Source organism: Cryptotermes secundus, unplaced genomic scaffold (assembly GCF_002891405.2).
Source record: "Cryptotermes secundus unplaced genomic scaffold, Csec_1.0 scaffold537, whole genome shotgun sequence".
In the NCBI taxonomy this organism is placed as follows: Eukaryota; Metazoa; Arthropoda; class Insecta; order Blattodea; family Kalotermitidae; genus Cryptotermes; species Cryptotermes secundus.
In genome coordinates this window covers 2,723,910-2,736,994 of record NW_019740661.1, presented here as the reverse complement: position 1 = coordinate 2,736,994, position 13,085 = coordinate 2,723,910, and the positions used below count along the sequence as shown (strand labels likewise).

At 42.8% G+C, this 13,085-nt stretch overlaps 2 protein-coding genes across 7 annotated transcripts in view; one reads left to right on the top strand and one right to left on the bottom strand.

Moving 5' to 3' along the window:
* Positions 1-13,085, top strand: part of LOC111872507 (tectonic-2-like) — a 600,257-nt gene that overhangs the window by 405,907 nt on the left and 181,265 nt on the right. The gene's annotated exons all lie outside the window — the stretch shown is intronic.
* The window catches only part of LOC111872510 (leucine-rich repeat-containing protein let-4), a 130,181-nt gene that overhangs the window by 18,130 nt on the left and 98,966 nt on the right, over positions 1-13,085 (bottom strand). For 2 of the 4 annotated variants that reach the window (XM_023866504.2, XM_023866506.2), the window contains exons 3-4: positions 4,077-4,519; positions 1,602-1,824 (exon numbers count right to left, since the gene is read on the bottom strand). In XM_023866504.2, coding sequence (XP_023722272.1) covers positions 1,602-1,824; positions 4,077-4,449 — 596 coding nt within the window. In that variant the 5' untranslated portion in view covers positions 4,450-4,519. Of the gene's footprint in view, positions 1-1,601; positions 1,825-4,076; positions 4,520-7,157; positions 8,065-13,085 lie in introns of those variants that run through there. The other 2 variants (XM_023866505.2, XM_033754741.1) reach the window with 2 other exon arrangements.

The following is a 13,085-nucleotide window of genomic DNA, read 5'->3' as shown; positions in this document are numbered from 1 at the left end:
CGAAGTAAACCGGAGAGTTGCATGGAGGTAGGCCTAGGCCCAAATTGGGGCTGTAGCGCCACAGGAAAAAAAAAAGATGAATAATCTTAACACGTTTTAGTGTGTGTAAATTTATTATAGCTGACAAATACGCACTTTTTAAATACTTTTTAAATAATTTTATAAAGGCAAGCAATGAAATAGATTAGCGTAATTGGGACACCTGATGATGGCACTATGTTGCCGAAACATGTCGTGAAGTAACAGGTGAAACTGAGTGCACTACAAGACGGCCACTGTATACATATCATGGATGAAAATCAGTGCAACAGGACGCCAAAATACAACATTACTATTGTAATAACACTTCATAATTTTGTGGACATATGTAGTAAAATTCCATGTACGAGTTAATTTCTTTTATTTTTTTGGGAGTTGATCCATTTTCCAATTCAGCTTCTGTATCCATGTCCTACAATTGGACGCTGAATAACATAGTAATTAATACGGCATCGTTAAACAGAAAACAAATCAACGTTTCCCTCAGTATGGGGTGGGAGACGTAAAGAAATGCAGCTGTCAGTGGCGCGATATTTTGTGTGCAAATGTACAGTAACACAGGGACCCTTTATTACATTTCGGTTTAATGATGACATCACGTGATTGTAACTTTATGCATGAAATTTGTATGGTGGCTTCAATAGAAACTCTGCTTGAAACGTGTTTTTCTATGGCAGGGGGAGAGGAAATGTACACGTAGGCGTCTTCATTCTATAAATGTGGCTGAGGAAAATCTTTCGACCCAAGAGAGAGGAAGAAATAAAATATTGTATTTGAGCATCCTGCTCAGTTTATGTATGTGTGTATATATACACACATACATACGATACACACACATATGCAATACAGTCTTCACAGATTGTTGTCGAACTCGCCACTTAGTCCATGCTTTCACTATATGTTTCTGCCACTGAACCACCCTCAGGTATATATGATGATTTTCGTAAATTGCTATACTGCACTGTAATATTACATAACCCGTGAGGGCTCTAAGTCCGAACTTTATTACTTTAAAACCCAAAATTGATTCTTGTTAAAATAATTTAACATGTGAGAATAAATTTAAAATAATTTAAAATTATGTAAAATGATGTATCGTTTGTCATGGTGTTCTTCCTGCTTATGCTCCGTTTATGCAGAGATATGTATTTCGTGTGTGGTATCTTGCTTACATGTTCTTTGGTGGCCAGTGTGTGGACTGCCTCACACATTGACAGTACATGTCCGACTGGTTCGTTGCAGGGAGAAAACTAATTAACTCTGGAGCTGAATCGCTCTTGAGAAGCTAATAGTTGCTCAGCTACTTTCATGGAACTCGAATGTTCATTGATGTGTCCACAAGAACCCGCCACTCCTATCCTGAGCCAGATTAATCCATTCCAGATCCTATCATCCCATTACTTTAAGATACGTTTCATTATTATACTCTCATCTACGCCTGGATCTTCTATTTGTCTGTTTTCTTGTACTTTTCCTACGGAAACTTTATGCATTTCTCTCGCATGCGTGCCCCAGTCAGCCAGCAAGCCCGCCATACAAAGTGCAAGTGCGCCCCCACTTACTTGTCCAGCCCTTTAAAGGCATCTGACTCGATAGTCATTATCTTGTTCTCATACAGCGTGAGGATCTCCAGCGTGTCAAGTCCCTCGAAGGCCTTGTTGTGGATCGCGGTGATTCTGTTGTGGTTCAGGTTGAGGATCAGCAGGTGGTGAAGGTTGCGGAACGCGGCGGACGGCACCGAAATCAGCCCGTTCTGAGACAGGTCCAACTGCGTCAGCCCTTTTCCTGAAACGAACGCACAGCACCATTAGTTGAAGTCTCTGATATGAATTACACAGTACGGCATTATGACGTATGCGGTATTTGAGCGTATGGCAGACGAGTTGTCATCCTCACACATCGGCCTCTTTAACCACCCCTCGCAAACCCCCGGTAGGAGGCTGAGTGTACCTCAGGTGTGGTATGTCCGTAGTTGTGAGAAGGTAAAGCTACCCCTGTAACATGCCATGGAGGCCGATAGGGTTGTGGGAAGTCCAGGCTCCCACATCTTCTAGACAATCGGCTCACAGATGGCGGTGAGGTTGTCAGCCTTACTCACCGGCTGCCCTTTACCCCCTCCCCCCCATGAGTCCTGGTACAGGCTGAGTCGACCCCAGGTTCATAGTGCGGCTTGAAGAATTAGTTCAATTGGAAAAAAGTCCAATGACCATATCGGGAATCGAACCCGCGATCTTCAGTCTTGTAGCATAGTGCCTCAACGAAGTACTCTACTACGTGTCCCCTTAGTTGTGAGAACACAAAGGCAAATATGAAATAACTTCATTATTACATAAAACTGTGGCCTTCGTTAGGACATCATGTAGTTTCGTAGGTCGTTACAGGACATTCGGAGAAACCTGTTGTCTGTATCCACCTTGAAGATGGCAATCATGTACGAAACTACGTAGTGGCATAATCCAGAAGACCACAGTGTTGTTGTTCCTATCCACCAAGACTCAAAATCTCAACTTATTTCTGTTTTTTTCAGCAGCAACAAATACCGCCATTAAGCACCGTCCTTCGACTTCACATATTGTAACCATGATTTGTTTCTTTTGAAGTAAGTTTTACGTTAAAGTTCTCCAAGCTTAACCATTCATTTTCAAATTATTCTCCGTGATATTCGCCCATGGCAGTTTTCTAGGAATCTCCCTTCTCTTCATTTCTTACGTCATGCTGTCCCGTTAATCTGCTTTCCCATTGACTACATGAAGGTGCTAAATACTGTTTTATCATTTTATACTTTTATGCATTTCCTGGTGGGGATCCGGGATAGCGTAGTCGCTATATCAACTGGCTCCGGGCTGGACGACCTAGGAGTCGGAGTTCGAGTCCCGGTAGAGTCAGGAATGTTCTCTTCCCCACGTCGTCCAGACCGGCTCCGGGACTCACCCAGCCTCCTATCCAGTGGGTAGCGGGGGCTCTTTCGCCGAGGTAAAGCGGCAGGGGCGTGAAGCTGAACACTCGCCTCCGACTAGTGCCGAGGTCAAGAAAATGTGAATCTATACATCCACTCCCCCATACGCCTTCATGGCGTTAAGCACAGGAACAACTTTACTTTTTTATGCAGTTCCTGGTACGAGTTAATTTGCAGGAGAATCATATCCTCTCTCTAGCACTTAGCTTGCACTGACCCCCCCCCTCTCTCTCTCTCCAAGTAACAGAGTTTCGGAACCGAATAATAAGCTTCATCAGAAATTCCGGAATTCGTCCTTTTCAAATTTCATCATTATGCTTTGCTATCGTAAACGCATTGAATGCATCTGTGTTGTAAGTTAACTAACTACATGGAATTGGTTCCTTTTTAGAAAGCTAGTCGCACAACTGGTTAAGAAATTTTGATATTATCCTCCCATCAGTGTCTAGATCTCAGTGTTATGTTTTCTCGACATTTTCAAAGCAACGTTCTATTTTCCTTTCTCATTTCCCGATGCGAGTTAATGCTCAGGTGAACCCATCCTCTTTGATTCGATTACCCTAATATCTGATGAAAAGTACAAATTACCATTTTCTCGATTATGCACTTTTCTTCGCAATTCTCCTGTCACTTCGTCTCTCGTAGACCTACACCCTCCTCTAGAGCACTTTGTTCCAGGCATCACGAATCTCCTTTTCTCCCTTATAATATTGAGGAAAGTTGTAAGCATCTTCATAGCGTGTAACATAAAATGCTTCGGACCCCTGAACTGAGTTACTGCTGGTGCTGCTCTTAATCCCTTTCACCGAGTTAAATTCCCAGTTGTCAGTATCTCACGAGAACGTTCAAAAAGAACGGTCCTCTCGTTGAAGAGTACTGTCTTGTGGGATGCATGCCATGTAGACTAGTAGAAGTTTACTGATGTTTTGGAGGGACATACTATCTCCATCTTCAGGGTCGAAGAGTAAGTTTGCTGACTTGTTCTGCGACCATGAAAATGGAGGTGGTACGTTCGTCTGAAACGTTGACAGACTCCTACAAGACTGCATGGCGTCTTCATAGTCTCACTTGTGATACCTACCCAGAGAGCTGAGTGAAGACTCCTCGACCACGGCGAGGCTACTGTTGTGGATGGTGAGGTGGCGGATGTCCAGTCCGAGGAACACGAAGTCCTGCAGTTTGGGCAGGCTGTTATGACGGAGTTTCAGGTAGAAGATGACTTCAGACGAACCTTTAAGTGCGGTCATTGCATGAGTGATGTGTTGCTGGTCCGTGAACTCACACAAGAGGTCGAGGCCATTCTTCTTGACGGTGCATGCACAGGGAGCGAGATCGTGATGGGACGGGCACTGGTGGGTTTGGGGTGCGACGTGCGCCCACCCCCACATCAGACATATCCACCACAGCGTAGCCACCAACACACCTCCACCGCCCCCACCTCCTGCTGTAGCCATTCTCACGCCGCCGCTCCTTCTGCTTGCCTAGGCCATCGGGGTGCCTAATCCGGGCGCCAGCTTACTCAAACTGAAACAGTTACACGTCTGTCTTGAGAAGCTGACAGTCGTCACTGGTCAAGTGGAACCCGGGGATTCATTATTCCTACCGTGTGTACAAGATCCCACCATTGTATCCTTTGAGTCCAGTCCACACCCACACATCCTCTTTATTTAAGATCAGTCTTAATGCTGTCTTCCGGTCTAGGTCAAGGTCTCCAAAATGGTCCCTTCATGACGCTAATTTGTTATGAATTTCTCTTCTTCCACATGCGCTACATTTCCCTCATCTCACCCTCCGTGATTTTGTTATCCCCGTAATATTTACTGGAGAGTACAAATTATGAAGCTCCGCATTGCAGTTCTCTCCACCCCCAACCCCTGGTTAATTCATCTCTCGTAGTTCCAAACATTCTTCTCAGCACCCTGTTCCCAAACATCCACAATAAATGTTCTCCCTTTAGTATATTATATATATTATATTTAAGCATCCTGTTGCACTCTACACTTATATATGTAATAATACAAATGCCATCGTGAATGCAACAATTTATTTGGTTGTAGATCTTTGTCCTTTCTTCCTCTACACTACATGTTTCGGCCGTAATTGGCCATCATCAGGTGTATGTTTCACTACGTAGCTGTCACACTGCACACAGTCCAAAATCTAAAACATCAGCCTGTAAGTTTTGTTTTAAAATCTCGCCAACACACGCTCGTCAATTTGATTTTTAGAATTCCAGTTTAAAATTTAAAATTTCTAAAATATAAAGTTCAAAATTTAAAGTTTTAAATACCAGGGACACCTTCTCTTGTCTACATATGCTGCAGCGGCTATTTCTTGTTTTCAGCACCGTTCATGTATTATCATATTCTCCCTTTAGGTTGAGAGGTCGTATAGAACAGATAAAATTACAGTGGTGTATATTTTGATCCTTACGTTTCTACTTAGGTTTATAGGTTGCCTTTTCGCTGCAGATCGAGGTAAATCCCTTGTACAGGCTACGACCACTTCCAAGTAAGCTATATCATTGTGGAAAAAATAACCTTTCCCAAGAAAGAATGTCTCAGATGACGTGATTTTATAATTTAACGTTTTAATTATCTTGGGTGTTACTTGTTTTTTTTAATATGATGAAGATATCTGAATACCAATCAGTATGTGGAACTGTAGACAGAGCGCATTAGGTGACGCAATAAATTAATTACATGTAAGATTTGAGGCTTTCACGGCGGTGACTATGAAGAAAGCAGTCTTCTTGGATTTGGCACCGTGTATATGTGGTGTTAACCGACGTTTCGGAGGAACGTATCGCCTCCATCTTCAGGGTAGAAGAAAAAATATAAGAATTCTGCAAGCGGAGAGAATTCTTATATTTTTTCTTCTACCCTGAAGATGGAGGCGATACGTTCCTCCGAAACGTCGGTTAACAGCACATATACACGGTGCCAAATCCCAGAAGACTGCTTTCTTCAATTAATTACATGTTTGAGATGAAGAACAAGAGACAGTGTATTTGCTGCTTTATTGCTTTATATTGCCTTTTGTATTATACGCGAAATAAATGAACACATACCATAGTGGACAGAACATGTACACTGAGTCCCAGAATAAGTAATATTATCAGTATTGAATTATTGTCTACAGGAAGATAAGATATTTTTAGACGTCGTAACCATTTGACCGAAATTGTTGAGCTTGTACCTTCGAAAGGCGCATAAAGAAGTTCATAACGTAACCTGTAGACACGACGAGGTAAGTGAAATACATTTCGCTTCAGTAAAATTACATCTGATACCCTAGCACCGCACAGTTGAAAATAACCTGGAAGAGTATGGCCCCAGCGTATCCGTGCCATAGCTTAGTTAGTTAGTTAGTTAGTTAGTTATTGGAGAGGGTGGGTTTCCCCATGCACTTAGAGCAGTATTGGTCCATTGTGCTTCCCTCTATGATATTCTACCAGTCTCTATACCCTACCGATAATGGTGCGTGCCATCAGTCTCGCCGAGCAAGCGAGTTCGGCCACTTGCTTGGCGGTGTCTATAATGCTTCCCCCATCTATCAGAGGCCTTAGAGACTATTGTTGGGCGGGAAACGTCCTGGAATTTGGCTCAGTGATCTCCTTTGGAGATATGAGGTTCTTTTACGTGCCGTAAAGTTACGACACGGGACACACGGCTTAAAGTCCCTCCTGGAGGGCTTGTTCCCTGAATTTTTCCGCCCTTAAAAATTCGACGACCTCCGCCGGGTATTTGAACCCGCGTACCACGAGTCATGAGGTGGGAACGTTACCTCTAGACTACGGAGGCCGCTGTGCCATAGCTTAGGTCATTAGCCGATAGCTTCTAACAGCGAATTCCTGAGTTCAGTCCCAGGGCCCATGTGGTAAGTGACCACTTTGGCAAGTTTTCTCTCGAGATCTTCGGCTTTACTCTGTGAACTATCATCCCGCGAATGCCCCGTTCTCATTTCTCATCCGAAGCTGGTACAGTAGTCCCATCTGACGCTGTAGTACCTAAGGAGTCTGCATCAAACCACTAGCAAGACTAATGAACCCTAAGGAAGGCCAGAATTTGGTCGCGAAAGTGTATGATCCTCGATGTTGCGTAATCCAAGCGACGATGCAGAAACTGCAGTGAAAGTGAAGTTGAATAAATTGCAGGCCTACCTGTGTGTAGTTCGCTGCGTACAGGGTAGATCCTTGGGCGACAGAGATCAAAGAACCTGGCACTGGTATCAGAACAAACCGTTTTGGCTCCTACAACATCGATTTCACTTGATTTGTCACTAGTTTATGTATGAAGACCTTAAATCATTACATGAAAGAGCAAGAAATTGCTCTTGATTAATTACCAAACTACGCAGACGTTTGCACTCCATTAGAATGGGCATCAGGCTGTAGGTTTGCTTCTTGCGTGATATAAATAAGAATATTTTTTTTAGGAAGCTTCCGTTGAAAGTTCTGCAGTGTTTTTTCAGAACACTAGCGAATTTATGTCACTATCACACCAACTGTCTGGTCAAGGTTATCGGTTTTGTCGGCCCCAAGAAGATAGATGACAACGCGACAACAGAAGTCACAATGGCCGCTGCCGAGATATAAATCTTCCTGCTCGGTTACACTTATCCTGTTAGTCAGGGCCTGTAGTTAAGTACCCGCATGACGTATGAATGCTAGTCTAATAGAGGTCTTCCTGTAACCCAGTGCATGTAGTGAGTCTCTGTGGGTGGGGGAGTGCCTAGAACCAACCTCCACATATCACCGAGTTTACTTTCATAGCCGTTTGACCAAGGAAGTCTGCTGAAGTCGCAACGCTTCTGATTTATATTCAGGAGGTACTCAGTTCTAATCTCTGCCGGGACACCAACTACCCTGACTGAGGTTTTTCTTGGGTTTCCTCAGTATCGCAAGGAAATTCTGGAATAGTGCATCATAATTACGACGATTTTCTTGCACGTCCTTTCCTGTGATCCAGTAATTTGGCTCTGTATAGTCTTCATTAAATAAACTACAGGTATAAGGTGATAGCTGTTCGGTTTCAGTGTAAGAAACACTGTCCTATTACACAAATAACTAGTAGAAGTCTGTTAAGTGTAACTGATTTAATAGCAGGCTGGTCCGCCAGGGCACGTCCCACGCTCCACTCACTACCACAAGCTTCACTAGATTACACACATTATGTTACAGACGGACATACAGCCCACAATGCAACAGTCGATAGAATATTCTGCGCAACAAACAATACAAACGGAGGCCGTCACAAAGCACATTCTTCCCTCTGCTTAACAAGACCTTCTAACTTCTTTTAACCGAGTGCTGTTGGCATTCGTAACTAATGTTAGCTGTATTAACTGTTTGCTCTTAATTTCTATAATTGTTTTAAGTGCCGTTATGATACTGGGGGCACACGGTAGCGTAGTTGGCTGAGGCACTAAGCTACAAGCCGGAAGGTTGCAGGTTCCATTCCCGATAAGGGAATTGACCTAATCCTTCCAGCTGCACCATGGACCTGGTGTCGACTTAGCCTGTAACAGAAATTAGTACCAGGAATCTTCCGGGTGGTTAAAGGGCGGCCGGTGAGTAAGGCTGACAACCTCACCGCCATCTCTGAGCCGATTATCTACAAAATGTGAGAGCCTCGAAGTCTTGCAGAACTATGGACCTCCATGGCCTGTTAGTGGGATAGCTTTACCTTTACATTTACCTGTAAGGTACTATAGCAACATATGTAAAGTTGTTCCTTTAGAGTGTTGGCTGTGCCTCCTGATGATGTCCATTAATAGCCGAAGCATGTAAAGGTAAAACTTGATGGGCTTATGATACTTGTTTATGCATTAGGAAGGATAGCACTTCAAGACGTTTCTTGTAAAGTTATCCTGCTGTGTAGGCCGTGCCATAGCTCAGGCGGTTAGTCGCTGGCTTCCCACCGCTGCGGCCCGGGTTCGAGCCCATGTCTGATCAAGTGGGATTTGTGGCGGACAAAGTGGCGCTGGGGCAGGTTTTCTCTGAGTACTTCGGTTTCCCCTGCCGATCTTCATTCCGCCAATTGCTGCACAATCACCATCATGTATCATCTGGGGCTGGTAGAATAGGCCAGTACTGGCTGCAATACCAAGTGGACTCAGTCTCGCCCCACTAATAATAATACTAATAATATGCTGCTACGTTATGTGCAGTGGTGATATTCAGAATTGGAAAAGTACTGGTTGGCTTCGTACCCCAAAAATCACGACGTGTGACCGCTAAAGTGTTGCTTTGTTTCATTGAATTCAGTCCTGCATGTGGTGCACGAACTGTAGCAGGGTGTTATCAGATTCCAGCTGGAACAGGTTCTGGATCGGCAGCAAAGCATAACCCGGAATTGGCCTTCTTTTCGCTCTAATAAATGTTTTTTTATTCCATTTTTCGTTGGTTTTCTTTTTGTCTTGTTCTTATGTCTGCTCATCATTTCATCCCCCTGCTATAGCTCTGTGAATTCCTTCTAACCAGTTTGCTCTCGTTTTCCTACCACCCTTTCCTTCCGGTATCCGCATTTGGCCATCTGCTTCATCTGTTCGTGCTGTATATCTGTGCCATATTGTGCACAGTGCTCTAGTGTGCTCATGCTGTTTCTCTAAATTATTTTACATTCAGTTTCACACAGTTGTGAATTTATCTTTTTTTTTTTTGTTGCTGCTTTCAGCTGATCACACCTTGTTCGGTTACCATACCCTACGTTCATTCCGTCTTGGTCTGTAACTCTATGTGAAGGAGACGGACTGAAGATGTTTAGAGACAAAGTCTCTTAGAAAACACGAAGGAGAACGAAAGAATGTATGAAAAGATACTATTAAAGTTGATCTTACAAAATAAAGTGTGAGGGGTGGACTGTATTCATGCGCCGCAGGGTAGAGCCCATGGAGAATCTCCTGTACAGTATAAATGCAAAAGTCTCCTATCTTTGGTACTGGAAGTACACTGACTCATCTGTTATCACACATTTTTATAAAACACGGCTACCCTAGCTTAACATAATACCAACATGGTTTTCAAGGTATATCTGCGTGACTAATAATAACGGGTTTTGGATTGGATGACTGGATTTATTAACATCCACTTATACAATCTCACTTAATCCAACAAATTAACAATAACACACAATCAATCTGCAACCGAACGCTTCTTCCTTGACTGCCGAGGTCTTTCTCCATTCTCAACCACACCAAAACAGGCATCACGAAGACCATACATTAAATTCTTGATGTCTTTAGGTCTTCTCTATTCGGTCCGCAGTGGGACACAGGAAACCGATAGAATGCGGAGGGTAAACTTACATTTTATATGTGTAAAGGTAATTGTGATTAATTTTCAGTTTCTGCTAATAACTGTCAGTTGTGTATAATTCTCAGACAGTGATTTTGTATAATGTCCGTTCATTACAAATAATTATAATTAACGCGGGCCGATAAACGATAACAGTAGAAACATTCAATTCAATCGTTTCGGGATTGTATTTACGATAGCGACAGACAAATAACCATGGCTCTGGCCATAAGTTGCAGTTGTTTCTTTGTTGTCCCCACCAGTTAGTAGAAAATGATCTGTCGAAGTGCTTTGAATAGGTTGGTAAGAGTTAAAAATTCACATGTTAATTTGTGCCTGACTGTAAAGTACAAATGGAACAGGCCCTAATGATGGTATGGCTTTCACAGTGACTAGCACAAAGCATTAGCAACAGAATAATTGTTTGACTCTCCTTCGCCGGGGGGAAAAAAAGACAAGGGCTTAATTGTGTTGGGATCATTCAGACGTCACAGTAAATTACCTAACTGATTTAGTTTGTCATGTGTTTGTATTCACGAGCTGCATCACATATTCATCCTGACCTACATTTGCTCATGCTTGCGTCTTCCTACTCTGTCCGAATAGTAAGAAACTTGCAGTTGGCATTTTGGAACTAGCTCAGAGTCTGTCACCGGCTCTGTGGCTCCTCAGAGTACTCTGTCAGTGAAGTGTAGACCAAGGATTTCATGTTCTCACACCGGTGGTTCTGAAGATGTCTGTCTTCTACAATATAATGCCGTAGTCCGTTGAATATCAGTAGATATTTCAGAGTAGTATGTCACCTCCATCTTCAGGATTGAAGAATAAACAAAGCAAGAAATCACCATGAAGTAGGTAGAAAATTTGATTTTGAACAGACAACGAGGCGTTATATGGTACATACTTCACTGTATGTAAAATCTATGTCCGGGTTTCAACAAGACGAGTTTTTTGGAAATAAATAAGTAATATTATCTGCAGTTATTTTATACTAGAGTGGATTCCAGAATAACTTAAATATCCTAAAAGTAATGAAAGTTAATGTGATTGTAACGTTGTTTTCTGAAATTATTCCTTTGCTCTGCACGTGGGGAAAATGGGGGAGAAAAGGAATTCATATAGGCTATTGGTTGGGAAGCCAGAAGGAGACCACTGGGGAGACAAAGACATAGGTGGGTGGATAATATTAAAATGGATCTTGGAGAGATAGGATGGGATGGGATGGATTGGATTGATCTGGCTTAGGATAGGGACCAGTGGAGGGCTCCTGTGAACACGATAATGAACCTTCTGGTTCCATAAAATGCTGGGAAGTTCTTGTGTAGTTTCACAACTGGCGGCTTCTCAAGACGGGCTCAGTTCCACGAGTGAATGAGTTATTCTTTTGCTCTCTAGTTTGATTCTGGAAGTTACAGACATACGTTTCATCAAATTTATGCTATTACCTTAAAACTCTTCCACTTTAACTGAATCCGTGGAGCAGAAACCTTTTTGGAAGAGAGTCAAGAAACCCTCCGCTCTGCATGAAACCCACTGGTTCATTACCATGTTCTGAAGAACCCCCCACTGGACCCTGTCACGAGCCGCACTTAATTAATTTAAGATGCATGGTAATATTAGCGTCACGTCTCGTAACTTATATATTCCCTTCAGATTTTGTAGATGAAATGTTACATGGATGTCCCATCTCATTAAAATCTGTAAGTGTGAACATTATAGTATTCATAATGTTATATTTCAGCAACCTCTTGCAGTGTATAGATCTGACATACATAGAAGTTTTTGCGCCGTCTAAGTATAACGTCGTTCACTATTCCTTTATTGGACACTACATGTTTCGGCCTAACTGGCCATCTTCAGGTGGTCAGATTGTTGTGGTTAAGGATTCAGCTGCCGCATTACGAAAAGGGAAGTCTCAGATCTGAGACATTAAAATATGGTCGCGAGTCCCAAGGGATTCGGGCCCGAGAAAGACTGCACTGGCGAGGGCCAGCAGCATATAAGAAGACAGACCCGTCCTCTCGTCAGAGAGAACGCCCCACAAAAACAAGACCGTAACTGTTACACAATAATAGTATATATCTGGTCATAAGCCCTAGATGGGGCTCGACACCAAGACATACTGATTGGATGGCCAGTCCGCAATGTGACTTTGACTTCGATTTAGATTAGTGCAGCGCAGTGCAGTGTAGTTATGAGTTAGTTGCAAGAGCGCGGCAGTGAAGAGAAGACTTTATGTGTAACGTTTTAAGTATGTAATTCAGTGAAATTGTTATAGTTCATGTGTTTTAATTGCGTTACCAGGAGACGACTAGTGTGTGTGTGTGTGTGTGTATGTGTGTGTGTAACAGTGAATTATAAAGCGTATAAATAGCGATAGTGCTATAATTACGTGTAATTACTAGTTGTGCATATAAGAAGTTAATAAACCCGTTTATCCAATCCAAAACCCGCGTTATTAGTCACTAATACACGTGACATTTTGGTGTCAGAAGTTGGCAGCTCGGATAGTTTTGAATTCATCAGCAGTATTTTTTTCCTTGGCACTACAGCCCCAGTGGGCCTAGGCCTACCTCCATGAACTTCTCCATTCACTTCGGTTTTCAGCAGTTACTGCCGTAAAATACGAGACAACTAGTGTCAGAAGTGGTACGGATTGGGTTCATTAATGAATTGGATTGAAGACTGCAATAAACAGTTGTATTGTCAGCCTGCAAACATGGGACAGTTGTTAGAACTCATGAAATTCATGCAAGAAGGAATGAGAACCAACCAAGCAAAGACGGACCGTCG